General features: G+C 33.2%; 1 protein-coding gene across 1 annotated transcript in view; it reads left to right on the plus strand.

Annotated features, from left to right (window-relative positions):
• The window catches only part of LOC126892896 (trypsin-7-like), a 69,857-nt gene continuing 54,947 nt past the window's right edge, over nucleotides 1–14,910 (plus strand). The window contains exon 1 of the mRNA XM_050662728.1: nucleotides 1–54. Within this exon, the coding sequence (XP_050518685.1) occupies nucleotides 1–54 (54 nt within the window). The remainder of the gene's footprint in view (nucleotides 55–14,910) is intronic.

Genomic DNA, 14,910 nt, shown 5'->3' on the forward strand with positions numbered 1-14,910 from the left:
ATGGTAACCGCCTTTCAGAAAGGCTTAAACACCACAGGACCTAACATTAAAGGCGTAAGCACCAAAATGTTAAATATCTCATGTTTATAATAATTGTTTTATAACTAACATATAATAAGTCAAAATGCCTCAGTTCTATAATAATAAAATGCCAAAAAAATGTAAAAAAAAAAGAAATATTAAGCGATATTAAACGTTTTTTGTGTGTCCTGAAAAAAACTGTCAATGGAGCTTATGCCTTTCTGTCGTGACGCCGTCGATATGATCCTGTCCATGCAATCCTTTATTCCCACCTAACTTCTTTTAAATCGTATCACAACCCAGATTTTTAAAAAGTGACTCAATTTAACTGATTCCTAAACTATAATATTTGTCAACAGATGTATAAAACCTGTTACAGAAAAATATAGAAAGCTCATAATATGGCCATAAAAGAACCTAAAAAAGCGTTTGTTATTTATGTTTTATAGAAGATGTCAAAAAATAGAACATTGTTTGAAAGTGAACAAAAATTTTTACATCCAAAATTGCCCTTTGACTACAAATCAGTTATTATTTGAAAAGTAAAATTTTTGCTTGTTTTTGATTCAGATGGATGCACAATTCCTGGACAGCTGTTTCTGCCTTACAGGCTTCCTTAAGGTGATACAGTAGCGATCAACAGGTGGCAACAAACGCGGTCCAATATTGCGAAAGTTCTGCGAACTTTCAAAAGTGAGGCAACAGTGCGTCGGTAATTCGACACTGACAGTGACGTTTATACTATCAAAAACAATACTTTTTATACACATAGGCGCGAAATGTTGCCAAGTCAGTGACGTTCGATTTCTTGTTATAAAAAATCGATTTTTAGTAGTTCTAAGATTACACAAAATCTAGGCATGGGATAAAAAGTTTATTTGAAGAAAGTGTATTTTTTTGTCTTTCTTAATGGCGGTACAGGCTCCTTTTTTCAATATTTTATTTAGTTGTAGAGTAATTTCCACATACTAACATATTTCTGAAATTGGGCTTCTCTACCGCCATTCTTTATGATATTACGAATATGTGTGCCAAATATCTCGACAAAATATTCAAAATTAGAGCCGCAATCTTGGAACGCGTTTGTTGCTACCTGTTGTTCGCTACTGTTTCCTCTTAACATAGCTAGCGCGCACACATCTAAAGCGAAAACGTGCCAACCCATCTATTTAAGGTAAATTTCAAAGATCATTTGAAATCCACATTGGCACGCAATTCAGCGACATATCTTAAATGAACTGAAAAGTCTCAGATACAGAATCCACGATTATAATAAAAATTAAAATGGTAAATAATTATTTAAATCTGAAACTTTTCTTGTTGGAAATTCTTTCTGGTACATCCTTAGTCTGCGACTTTTACAATTTATAAGACAGCCGACGACGAATATAGAAAACAAAAAGGACTCCACTATATGTGGTCACATTCCGTTTTCATTCGTCTAGGAAAAGGACACAAAGAAACTCCCTACTACTCAAATCTGAGTAAATATAGAAAAGTAAAACATGGTTTTTGTTTGCATTCGATTCAGAGGGATTCGCCAAATTTGTATTGCGATTTGGCGGTAAAATCTGGCAGTATGGACCTTGAACTTTAGACACAGCTCGTCAGCTTGCTTGTGGCAGGGATAGTTTTGTACATTTCAGTCTGGCATGTCGCCCAATGTAATGCAATAACTTATGTCTTCATTTGAAACTCTTCGAAAAGGTGGTGGAGAAGATAGTTTTGCAACATTTCAGTCTATTATTTCAGTTTAGTCCTTTGCTTCAAAATTTCAAGTAGTAGGGAGAAAGGAAACACATTAGAAATCCAGGGCTAAGAAGAGCGTTAAAAGCCGGACAGACTAATGCCAAGGGCTAAAGTATTAGAAATTTTATTCCTCCTACTTTAAATTTTGAAGCACAGGACTACACTGAAATAATAGATTGGAATGTTGCAAAACTATCTTATTCACCAATTCTTCGCAGAGTTTACAGTGCTGGACACAAACAGATCAAAAAGAAATGTACATTTATAAATACATAATGTAAAAAACACACACTCATTGGCTGGTTGGACAGAAGGGTGTGAGTGGACCTTAGGGATGAGAAAAACCTACCGGTTTTAACCGAAAACTGGTTTTTTTACTTCGCAATAACCGGTTTTACCGGTTGTGTTTTGTCCCGGTTATAACCGGTTTTTTCTTTTTAAAGTAAAAACCGGTTAATAGGTTTTTACGGTGATTCGGATTAGCTTAGGTATTATTTTGGATCCCAACCATAATTATTATTCTCAAGTAATTATTCCAAATATAACAATAATTCAAATTTTATTTTATAAATACAGAAGCAAACTAAAAGTGCAAACTCACCTCAGCCAGAAACAATTAAGTTTTATTATAATATTTCGTTGAAAAGGTATTTGTAATATAATATTTACATAAGAAGTGATCTGGTTGAAGTAGACGCAAACATCATCTATTTTTCACACTTGACTCTTGTCATTGAAAGTGAGTGAATGACTTTTTCTGATTACCAAAAATAATGTTCTGACTATGAATATCGAATTACCGATTACGAATACGAATCTCCAAGCATTTTCCTACGTCTTCAAAACGGTACACCCATACAGGAAGTATTAAATGAGTTGTAATGTACCTATTATACAAAAATACAAACGTGTTAAAAGAAATACATGATAAATTTTTTGATGGTAGTAAAAATAAAAGATAAATTGCATTATCCAATTTATTTTTAAGTGAAATATTTATGTTGCTATTATTTTTTTTTAAATCCCTTTTGAAAGAGTCTGGGAAATTTTTTATAAGTTGAAATGGTTGGGTTAAATTGTATATTATTGCAATATGTATATGTTACAGTTCAAGTTGATTATCCAGTTGGAGTTAACTCCAACTAGTTGGAGTCAACTCTAACGGCTGGTTTCAGTAAAAGTTGATTATAAATATAAAATGAAGATTTATCTTCAACATTTACTAGTAAAAGTAGACTCCAACTAGGAAAAGTATACTCTTCCCAATGCCATTTAGTAAAAGTTGATTCTGATTCACACAAACAGCCGATTCTAGAAATTAAATGTTACTGGATATGTTCAAATTAGTCTAGGCTGTATCGTGCCCCCGTTAGGTAAATTACTCCCATTCGAATTTTTTGCACAAACTTACTCAAAAAGAGGTCCTTGTAACAAATCTACTGGGTGCCAGGCAGTACCTTGATCGATAAATTGTTTAAACAATTTTTTTAGACAAATTCACAAAAATAATTTTTTCACTTCGAACAATTTTTTTTAGATCATTTGGGTTATTCTGAGCAAAAATAGTTATTTTTCTACAACCACCATTCAAAGTGCACTTTTCTGCACGGTTTTATGTTAGCAAACTTGATATTTTCTCACAGTATAAGATATTTGACATTAGTGTGCAGAAAAGTGACGTTTCTGTGCCACAAAGTGACGTTTCTGTGCCGCAAAGTTCTTTTCTGCACAGTTGACTTTGACTACCTCATTCTGAGTAACGTTATATTCTGTTTACATCCGTGGACTACCGCATTCTGAGTAACGTTATATTCTGTTTACATCCGTGGTTAAACTTTAGACAAATATATAACCTATAAGATAATTATTATATTTAACTATAGCATAGAAACTAAATTATGGATGTTACAACTGTTTTGTTTTACAATTTTATTCTTATTAAACATTTTATAATTATCAAATAACCAATTTATTAAGTATAAGGAATTTAAATTGATTAGTAGGTATTAATTAAATACAGTTTAAAATTTATCACATAGGTACCTATTATAATTAATCGTCGTTTGGAAATTGTGATTTTTATTTTTAGGAAAAACTGTGCTTGTAGAAAAAGTATAGTGTGAAACACGTGCAGAAAGGTAATTTCTCACTCGTTTGAATTGCGGCACTCGCTTGCGCTCGTACCCAACTTTTCAAACTCGTGAGAAATTAGTACCTTTCTGCACTTGTTGCACAATATACTATTTTCTACGGCCGTGCTAAAACATCCACTTTTCTGCACGCATTTCGTTTCCGAAAGTTGCACTTTTCCGCACGACGTGCGGGAAAGTAAATTTTCCCGCACGGCGTGCGGGAAAGTAGAATATCTTGTAATATGGCATTATAATATATTATAATACGTGCAATAAACTGATAGTTAGGTATTATTTACTAATTTATTTCAAATTTATCGTATTTTGTTCATGTTTTAATGAAATTAATGCGATTATTTCATTCGTAGGAGATTCTGACCAATATAAATCTACAGAAATAAAAATTAAACTGATTATTTTTTAATGATTTTAACTTCCAATCGTATAGCAAGATATTTGATCACGTGTTTAATTCTGTCCAATCAGATTAAAATTATACTGAGAATTATCTACTGTAGAAAATTACCAATACAATTTTTTTAAATACATTGTTTCTGTTTAATGGCAACCAGTTTCCTAGTTTTGACAACTGTCACATTTAAGAAAATATCCATAATATACGTATTAAAAAATAATCTTACGAATATCACACGACAGTAAGAATAAATAAGAACATAATGCTTCATTTTTACTCAAACTCGAGCCCTGGGGCTCTCGTGTCTATTGCCAGGAAACAAATTTTCGAAAAACTGTCGCATTATTTTCAATTTATTCTCACTCTCTTGTGATATTATACCCGATAATTTTTGATAATTTCCCGTCGTCAAGTATATTACGTCAGATGCCCTTCGCTGCTATGAAAAAATACATTCAGTGACATTAATGACAATTAATGTTTTAAAAATTATAAAAGTGATGACTTTCAACCAACAAATACTTATAACCACTCTGTGTTTAATTGTACTAATTTGTACTTACATAAATAAATTACAATAAAATTTTGGTTTTTGCACAGTTTTATTCATGAAATATTCGCAACAAATTACACTCGATCTCTGAAATTAATATAGGATTTAAGAGCTCTTGTGCAATTACTACTTATAATTCGTTATAATAGAATTATTTTGACATAATATTAAAAAGTCAAATCAGTAGACAATTACAATGGTTTTGAATCGTCGTCATGGAAACCAATATAGTCGCCATCGTAATCAATTATATTAAAAGTTTGGTTTTGACAACCTTGTCAAAGAATTAATTTGTGTACATATTTTCACTCCTAAATAAAAATTGATATAACTCTATTTGTTGTGGCTTTTTTCATCGATTATAGACACGGACACGTTTTTTACACGTGCAAAATACAGAGTGTTTTTAAATATACGTTAAAATGTATAGATACTTACGTAAGAGAAAATAGATATTGTACAGGGCGTCAATAAGTTATATTTCATGAATGAAATACCATGACGTCACTTTTACTTTTCCTCCCTATCGAGGAAAAGTACAACTTTGCTCCCTACAATCAGGTACGGAGAAGTATACTTTCGGTAGAGGTAGGTGGAAATAGTTATTTTCCTAACTAGTGCGGAAAGTGATACTTCCACGCACGAGACTGCCGGCCGTTGACCCGAACGACGCGATAGCCGAGTTCGGGCAAGCAGTCGAGTTCGGCGAAGATATTTTCCAGGAACAATATTTTTTCTAGGGCCGTACGTTTGGAAAAAAGCCACAACAAATAGAGTAATATCAATTTTTATTTAGAAGTGAAAATACACATATTAATACGCTTTTTGACAAGGTTGTAAAAACAAAATATTCATTAAAATTGGTTACCATGACGACGATATTGGTTTCCATAAAGACGATTTAAAACCATTGCTATTGTCTACTGATTTGACTTTTGAATACTATGACAAAATAATTCTATTTCAACGAATTATCAGTAGTAATTTCAGAAGAGCTCTAAAATTCTATATTAATTTTAAAGATTGAGTGCAATTTGTTGCGATTATTTCATGAATAAAACTGTTCAAAACCAAAATTTTATTGTAATTTATTTATGTAAGTACAAATTAGTACAATTAAACACACAGATGTTATAAATATTTGACGGTCGAAAGTCATCACCTTTATAATTTTTAAAACAATTGTCATTAATGTCACTGAATGTATTTTTTCATAGCAACGAAGGGCTCTGACGTAATATACTTGACGACGGGAAATTATCAAAAATTATCAGTTAAATTTTTATTTCTGTAGCTTTCTATTGGTCAGAATCGCCTATGAATGAAATAATCGCGTTAGTTTCGTTAAAATATGAACACATTAATATAAATTTGAAATAAATTAGTAAATATTCTCTAGATATTAGTTTATTGCATGTATTATAATATATTAAAAATCCATATTACAGGGTAGTCTACTTTCCCGCACCAATGCGGGAAAATTCACTTTCTAACACCAGCACGGGACAGTAAATTTCAGCATCGAAATATGTGCAGGAAAGTGGCTGTTTTAGCACGGCCTTGGAAAAATAGCTATTTTCTACGGCCGTGCTATAACAGGCAGTTCAACCCACGCATTTGTTTTCCGAAAGTTACACTTTGCCACACTAGTGCAGGATAGTAAAATACCTTGGAGTATGGGTTTATAATATATTGTAATACATTCTGCATATACAATAATGCTGGTGTATGGGGTGGAGGCCTGGATATTAAAGAAAGAAATCAGCGATCGACTTGAAGCATTCGAGATGTGGACCTACCGAAGAATATTAAAAATAAGTTAATTAAAAATCCATATTACAGGGTAGTCTACTTTCCCGCACCAATGCGGGAAAATTTACTTTCTAACACCAGCACGGGACAGTAAATTTCAGCATCGAAATACGTGCAGGAAAGTGGCTGCTTTAGCACGGCCTTGGAAAATAGCTATTTTCTACGGCCGTGCTATAACAGGCAGTTCAACCCACGCATTTGTTTTCCGAAAGTTACACTTTGCCGCACTAGTGCAGGATAGTAAAATACCTTGGAGAATGGGTTTATAATATATTGTAATACATTCTGCATATACAATAATGCTGGTGTATGGGGTGGAGGCCTGGATATTAAAGAAAGAAATCAGCGATCGACTTGAAGCATTCGAGATGTGGACCTACCGAAGAATATTAAAAATAAGTTAATTAAAAATCCATATTACAGGGTAGTCTACTTTCCCACACCAATGCGGGAAAATTTACTTTCTAACACCAGCACGGGACAGTAAATTTCAGCATCGAAATACGTGCAGGAAAGTGGCTGTTTTAGCACGGCCTTGGAAAAATAGCTATTTTCTACGGCCGTGCTATAACAGGCAGTTCAACCCCCACGCATTTGTTTTCCGAAAGTTACACTTTGCCGCACTAGTGCAGGATAGTAAAATACCTTGGAGAATGGGTTTATAATATATTGTAATACATTCTGCATATACAATAATGCTGGTGTATGGGGTGGAGGCCTGGATCTTAAAGAAAGAAATCAGCGATCGACTTGAAGCATTCGAGATGTGGACCTACCGAAGAATATTAAAAATAAGTTGGGTAGATATAATCACAATCGTTGAGGTTCTCAGAAAGATAAAAAGTTTGCTACAAAACATATTGCAGGGAAAAATACAGGGAAAAGCGAGGTATTGGAAGTAGACGTATCTCCTGGCTTAACAATCTGAGAAAGTGGTATAATTGCAGTTCCATCGACTGGTTCAGAGCCCCGATCTCAAAAGTGAAAATAGCTAAATGATGACCAACCTCCTTAGAGGAGACGATATCTAAATAAGAAGATAATACATTAAATAGGTAAACTAATATTAATTTAAATATTACATATTATTTACTAATTTATTTCAAATTTATCTTATTGTGTTCATGTTTTAATGAAATTAACGTGATAGTTCGTTGAAATACAATTATTTTGCATTATATTCAAAAGTCAAATCAGTAGACAATACCAATGGTTTTGAATCGTCTTCATGCAAACCAATTTTATTTTATTGATTCGTTCATTCATAAAGATTTTGACAAATAGTTAAAATCTACAAGAATAAGAATTACGATTATTTCATTCATATGAGATTCTGACCAATAGAAAGCTACAGAAATCTAACTTAAAATGATAATTTTTGATAATTTCCCGTCGTCAGTATATTACGTCAGATGCCCTTCGTTGCTACGAAAAAATACAGTCAGTGACATTAATGACAATTAATGTTTTAAAAATTATAAAAGTAATGACTTTCAACCGTCAATATTTATAAAAACTGTGTGTTTAATTGTACTAATTTGTACTTACATAAATAAACTACATAGTCCACTGAAATATTCTCAACTGCTCAAAATTGGCAAAGAAGACGAAAACCTTTTGCAAATATGTTTTCGACCCTCAGGAATCCGAATCTGAAATTAGTTTTGCGAGAAAATGCCGGGAAATCCGGAAAAATCGTAAAATAGAGCTTTTCTGCAGTTTTCTTGAAAACTACAATAGCTAGCGGAAAAATAATCAAACCATCGTGTTTATTGGACGATTTTACATAAAAATAGATGTGCTACTTTGCGAGAAAATGCCGGGAAATCCGGAAAAATCGTAAAATTGTGATTTTTCGCAATTTTCTCGACAACTACAGTAGCTAGCGAAAAAATAATTAAACCATCGTGTTTATTGGATGATTTTACATAAAAATAGATGTGCTTTTTTGCGAGAAAATGCCGGGAAATCCGGAAAAACCGTAAAATAGAGATTTTCCGCAATTTTCTCGAAAACTACAGTGGCTAGCGGAAAATAATCAAACCATGGTGTTTATTGGACGATTTTACATAAAAATAGATGTGCTTTCTTGCGAGAAAATGCAAGGAAATCCGGAAAATTGTAAAATAGGAGATTTTACGCAATTTTCTCGAAAACTACAGTAGCTAGCGGAAAAATAGTTAAACCATCGTGTTTATTGGACGATTTTACATAAGAATAGATGTTTACTGAAAAATAATAGTAATCCCAACGATAAGTAATTAAATTCTTGTGTAAAGTGATAAAAACTTGTGTGATATCGGAAATAAACAAAGCAGGTTTTACAGTAGGTGGAAACAAAACAATATAATATTATTGTGAATGGTGTATTTCTACAGGAAAATAAAGCATATTAATAAACAGAATCAGCTGAAAGTAGAAAACTTTATTATAATATAATTAATGTTATTATAAACAGATAACCAGGGCCGGATTTTGATTTTTACCTAGGAATAAAAGTGCTGGAAAATTAGTAACGGCCAGCGCGGGCGCGGGTGGGAATTTGAACTGTGAGTAGAGTTCTCCACGAAACTTCACCCGTGACGCATTGACTAATAACTCTAGCACGAAAAATAACTAGGAATTAAGAACAATGAGTTCAGATAGCGAATTAGCTGATGAAATGAAAAGGAGAAGGGAAGAGGAGGAACATCCCAGCAAAAAATCAAAAAGAACAGCTATATCATTACAAAAAACAGGTGAAGAAAACATAAGCGAAATGGAACAAATGATGAAAATGATGAGAGAATTAGCAATGGATATAAAAGACATAAAAGAAGAACAATATAGATCTGGAGACGAAATCACACAACTAAAGAATGAAATTAAAGAACTGAAAGATCAACAAAGCGGCTACAAAGATGAAATAAAAAAGCTGCGAGAAACAAACGAAAAAGCTATAAAACAAATAGGTCAATTAGAAAAAGAAATTAGTAAAGCAAATGAAAAAATAGAGAAATTGGAAAATGAAAGAAAGAGGAAAAATATAATAATCATCATCATCAATGGTGCTACAGCCCTATGAAAGAGCCTCGACCTTCCCAAGTCTATTACGCCAGTCAGTCCTATCCATTGCCAACCGTTGCCAGTTTGCTGCGCCTATTTTTCTCATATCCTCATCTACGCCATCTTTTCATCTAAGTTTTGGCCTACCGCTATTTCTACTTCCCACCGGTTGTGACATAAGGATTCTTCTAGGAGGGTTGGTAGTCTCCATCTTAGTCTCTTAGTTCCTATTCTTATAAGAGATACTACGGGCCGGTTGTTCGAACGCTAATCAAAAATGATTATTATCAAATATTTAATTACTGTCACCAACTGTCAATGTCAACTTTGTTTGGGTTGCTGAAAACATAATTATGGATTACAATTATAAAATTAGTTAATCAATTATGTTAATAATTGTTATGTTAATTGATTAACTAATCTCATAATTATAATCAATTATGTTTTCAGCAACCCAATCAAAGTTGACATTGACAATTGGTGACAGTAATTAAATATTGATAGTGATCATTTTTGATTAGCGTTCGAACAACCGGCCCTACGTCTTAAAAAATATACTAATACAAGGAATAAAAATTGATACAAATGATCAGAAAGTTTTACGAGGGGCTATGGAGAATTTTATAGAAAAAGAGCTACAAGTTTCAGTAGATGTAAATATAGCAAGGAAAATAGGAGAAAATACTGTCGTAGTGGAACTTAACAGCGTGAAAGACAAAATAGAAGTAATGAAATATGTGAAAAGAAGAAAGAAATTAAAAGCAAGGCTATGGTAGAGAGGCATAATGGAAAAAATGTAAAAATAGGATACCAGAAGCTAAGCATTAATGGTGAAATATGGACATGGAATAGCAGTCAACAGCAACTCATAAAAGAGAAAAATATACAACCAAAAAACTATTAATACAACTAAAGCAGACTGAAATAACAGAGACGACATGGCAAAGTAAAGGTACACGGAATAGACAAAGTGTACAGATTATTAATGAAAAGAAGCCCGTAAACGAACATATATTAGTAGGAACATGGAATGTAAGAGGAACATACGAAGAAGGAAAACTGAAACACCTAGTAGATGAATGCAAAAAATATAAATTCGAAATAGTAGCACTACAAGAAACGAAACAACTAGGCCAAAACTCAATGGAAATAAATGACTATTTATTTTTCAATAGAGGAGGGGAATATAGAATGTTAGGCACAGGATTTGTAGTAAACAAAAAGCTGAAAGATCTAGTCGTTGACTTTAAACCAATTTCAGAGAGAATATGCATACTAAGAATAAGAGGAAAATACCAAAAAAATAACATTTATAAACATACATGCACCGACTGAAGAGAAAAACATAAGAGATAAAGGAAAACTTCTACAGTCAAATAGATACAGTACTTATTCGAAAATATTCCTAAATACGATATAAAAATAGTACTAGGTGATGCTAATGCCAAAATAGGAAAAGAAGAAATATACACACCCACCATAGGAAAATAAAGTCTGCATGAAACAATGAGGATTAGTAATAAATATGTATAAGTCAGAATACTTCATAGTGGGAAACGAAGACATTGAAAACCTACCATTGGAACAAGGACATGTTGTTGGTGTAAAACAATGCAAATATTTGGGAGCTATATTTAACAAACGAGGAAATAGTGAAGATGAAATACAACACAGGATCAATAAAGGTAGAAGCATCACTAGATCAATTCAATTTTATGGGACAAAGATATCAGGAAGGAAACAAAGAGAAGAATATATGAAAGTATAATGAAGATTGCTACAATCTACGGTGTAGAAGTTTGGGACATAAGTGCAAGAAATAAAAAGAAGCTACTTAGTACAGAAATGGACTTTTTGAGGAGAAGTTGTCAGGTTTCGAGATTAGGACATGTAAGAAATGAAACAATTAGAGAACGTATGAAGGTGGAAAAACTATAATAGACGATATTGAAAAGAGACATGGTTCGGTCACGTTAAAAGAATGAATGAGACTCGCTGGCCGAGAAAAATATTAGACTGGGTCCCACCGGAGAGAAGAAGAAGAGGACGACCACGGAGAAACTGGAGGGACAATATTCAGGAGGCAATGGATTCGAGGCAATTAGATAAAGATATGTGTTACGATAGAAAAAATTGGAAGCTGGGTATGGAGAGGCGGCGACAGCCGTAGAAATCCATTATATATATATGAAACAACAAATGAAAATGGTAACCTCTTAATAGATTTTGCAAAAGAAATAAACATGCTCGTTATGAGCACGTACTTTAAACACAAAAGAATATACCAAGGAACATGGAGATCACCACATGGGAAAACCATAAACCAAATAGATCATGTGCTCGTCGAAAAAGACATGGAAAAATGTATAAAGAACATAAGAACATATAGAGGACCAGATGCAGACACAGATCACTTTATAGTCGGAATACAACTGAAATCGGGTTATACCAGTTCTTCGAAATCAACAGAAAAAATGGTACAAAGTAACTAAACCTATTAGACTACTGTCAGAAGAAGAACAAAGTAAATATGAAAGACTAGTCACTAGAGAACTGGAAAATATTGCAGAAAATGGAAACATCGAACAAAAATGGACGCAAATAAAAGTATGTATGTATGACCAAAGTAGCGCAAGTCAGTAATAGAAATATAAAAGATGGATTCAAAGAATGGTTTGATAAGGAATGTAAAATAGAACTGGGTGAAAGAAATAAGTTAAGACTCAAAATGATGCAAGTGAAAACACCAGAGATGGAGATAAAATACAAAGAACAAAGAAAACGAACTAAAAGAATCGCAAGAGCAAAGAAAAGAAAGTACAACGAAGATAAATTGAAATGCATAGAGGAAAACTATAAAAATGAAGAAGTCAGAAACTTGTCTCTTTCAACATCTTTCTTCCATCTGGTTTTCGGTTTACCTTTCTTCTTCTTTGCTCCTATTCCTTGTCGTACCCCTCGCACCGACCCTAAACTTATCTGTTTCCTTTCGATTTATTTTAACCCTGTTCTCTGTTTCTCTGAGTGTAACTTTTACCATCTTTATTAATTTTTCACTAATACCAATTTCACATAGTGCTTTGTATATTTCTTTCCGTTTAACTCTGTCAAAAGCTTGTTTAAAGTCAATGAATAGGGCCATTGTAGATTTCCCGTATTCGTAGCTTTCCGCTTGTATCTCATGCAGTAGGAAAATTTGATCCACCGTGCTACTTCCTCTTCTGAATCCACATTGATATTCTCCTATATGTCATTATCTATCTTTTGTGTTATCTTGTCTTTTATATGTACTGCAAGTATTTTATATGCAACGTTTAGTAGGACTATTCCCCTGTAATTATGGCATAAACTTTATTCTCCTTTTTTGTGAATTGGACACAGTGTGGCTTCAGTCAATTCTTTTGGTATGTGTTCTTGTTCCCAAATTTCTTTTATCAGCTTTTCCAAATGCTTAATTAATACTGGTCCTCCATATCTAAACATTTCGCTGTTATTTCATCCTTACCTGGGCTCTTGTTTTTCTTTAGTTTCTCTATTATTTCTTTTATTTCTTTTTCATTAGGCCGTCTTTCCTGTATTTCTTCCTGATCAATACTTTCATTCGGTTCTTCTTCTTTTTCTTCTTCTTCTTATTCTGCATATTCTGTTATGGGAATTTCATTTAGAAGCTCTTCGAAGTATTCTCTCCATCTGTTCAATATTTCTTCGTCGCTTACTAAATTCCTTACATTTTTGCTTTTTTAGTGTACAGGTTTTCTTTGGAACCCCCTTTTCTCATTTTTTTACTCCTTGATATAAGTTTCTGACTTCTTCATTTTTATAGTTTTCCTCTATGCATTTCAATTTATCTTCCTCGTACTTTCTTTTCTTTGCTCTTATGATTCTTTTAGTTCGTTTTCTTTGTTCTTTGTATTTTGTCTTCATCTCTGGTGTTTTCACTTGCATTATTTTGAGTCTTAACTTATTTCTTTCATCCAGTTCTATTTTACATTCCTTATCAAACCATTCTTGGAATCCATCTTTTATATTTCTATTACTGACTTGCGCTACTTTGGTCATACATACTTTTATTTGCGTCCATTTTTGTTCGATGTTTCCATTTTCTGCAATATTTTCCAGTTCTCTAGTGACTAGTCTTTCATATTTACTTTGTTCTTCTTCTGACAGTAGTCTAATAGGTTTAGTTACTTTGTACCTTTTTTTCTGTTGGTTTCTAAGAACTGGTATAACCTGTTTTAGTTGTATTCCGACTATAAAGTGATCTGTGTCTGCATCTGGTCCTCTATATGTTCTTATGTTCTTTATACATTTTTCCATGTCTTTTTCGACGAGCACATGATCTATTTGGTTTATGGTTTTCCCATGTGGTGATCTCCATGTTCCTTGGTACATTCTTTTGTGTTGAAAGTACGTGCTCATAACGATCACGTTTCTTTCTTTTGCAAAATCTATTAAGAGGTGACCATTTTCATTCGTTGTTTCATCCAGACTTTATTTTCCTATGGTGGGTGTATATATTTCTTCTTTTCCTATTTTGGCATTAGCATCACCTAGTACTATTTTTATATCGTATTTGGGAATATTTTCGAATACTGTATCTATTTGACCGTAGAAGTCTTCCTTTATCTCTATGTTTTTCTCTTCAGTCGGTGCATCTCTCTCTCTCCCTCTTGTCGTTTCCCCATTAGTGAGGATCGTGATTTCTTCCAATATTCCTAACAATCTTTCTCCATTGGTCTCTATTTTCAGCTACTCTAAGAGCTTTGCAGAATGAGTTTCCAGCTGAATTCTTTATTTGATCGGACCATCTAGTTGGTAAGCGTCCTCTTGATCTTCTCCCCGGAACGTTTCCAGAGACTATTAATCTCTCCAAACTGTCGTCACCTCTGCGAACCACGTGACCAAAGAATTGCAGAATTCGTTGCAGACATATTGTGTACAGCCTTTTTTTAATATTGAGTTGGTTTAGAATGGAAACGTTTGTTCTATGAGCTGTCTATGGTATGCGCAGCATTCTTCTCCAGCACCACATCTCAAAGGCATCAATTTTTTGGTGCTCGCATGCGAAAAGAGTCCAAGTCTCTGCTCCGTATAGAAATATTGAAAATACAAGGGCATTTACCAGTCTCATCTTGATATTTTGAGAGATAGATCTGTCTTTCCAAACTTAAGTTAGGCGACTC

This window comes from Diabrotica virgifera, chromosome 1 (genome assembly GCF_917563875.1).
Source record: "Diabrotica virgifera virgifera chromosome 1, PGI_DIABVI_V3a".
Lineage (NCBI taxonomy): Eukaryota > Metazoa > Arthropoda > Insecta > Coleoptera > Chrysomelidae > Diabrotica > Diabrotica virgifera.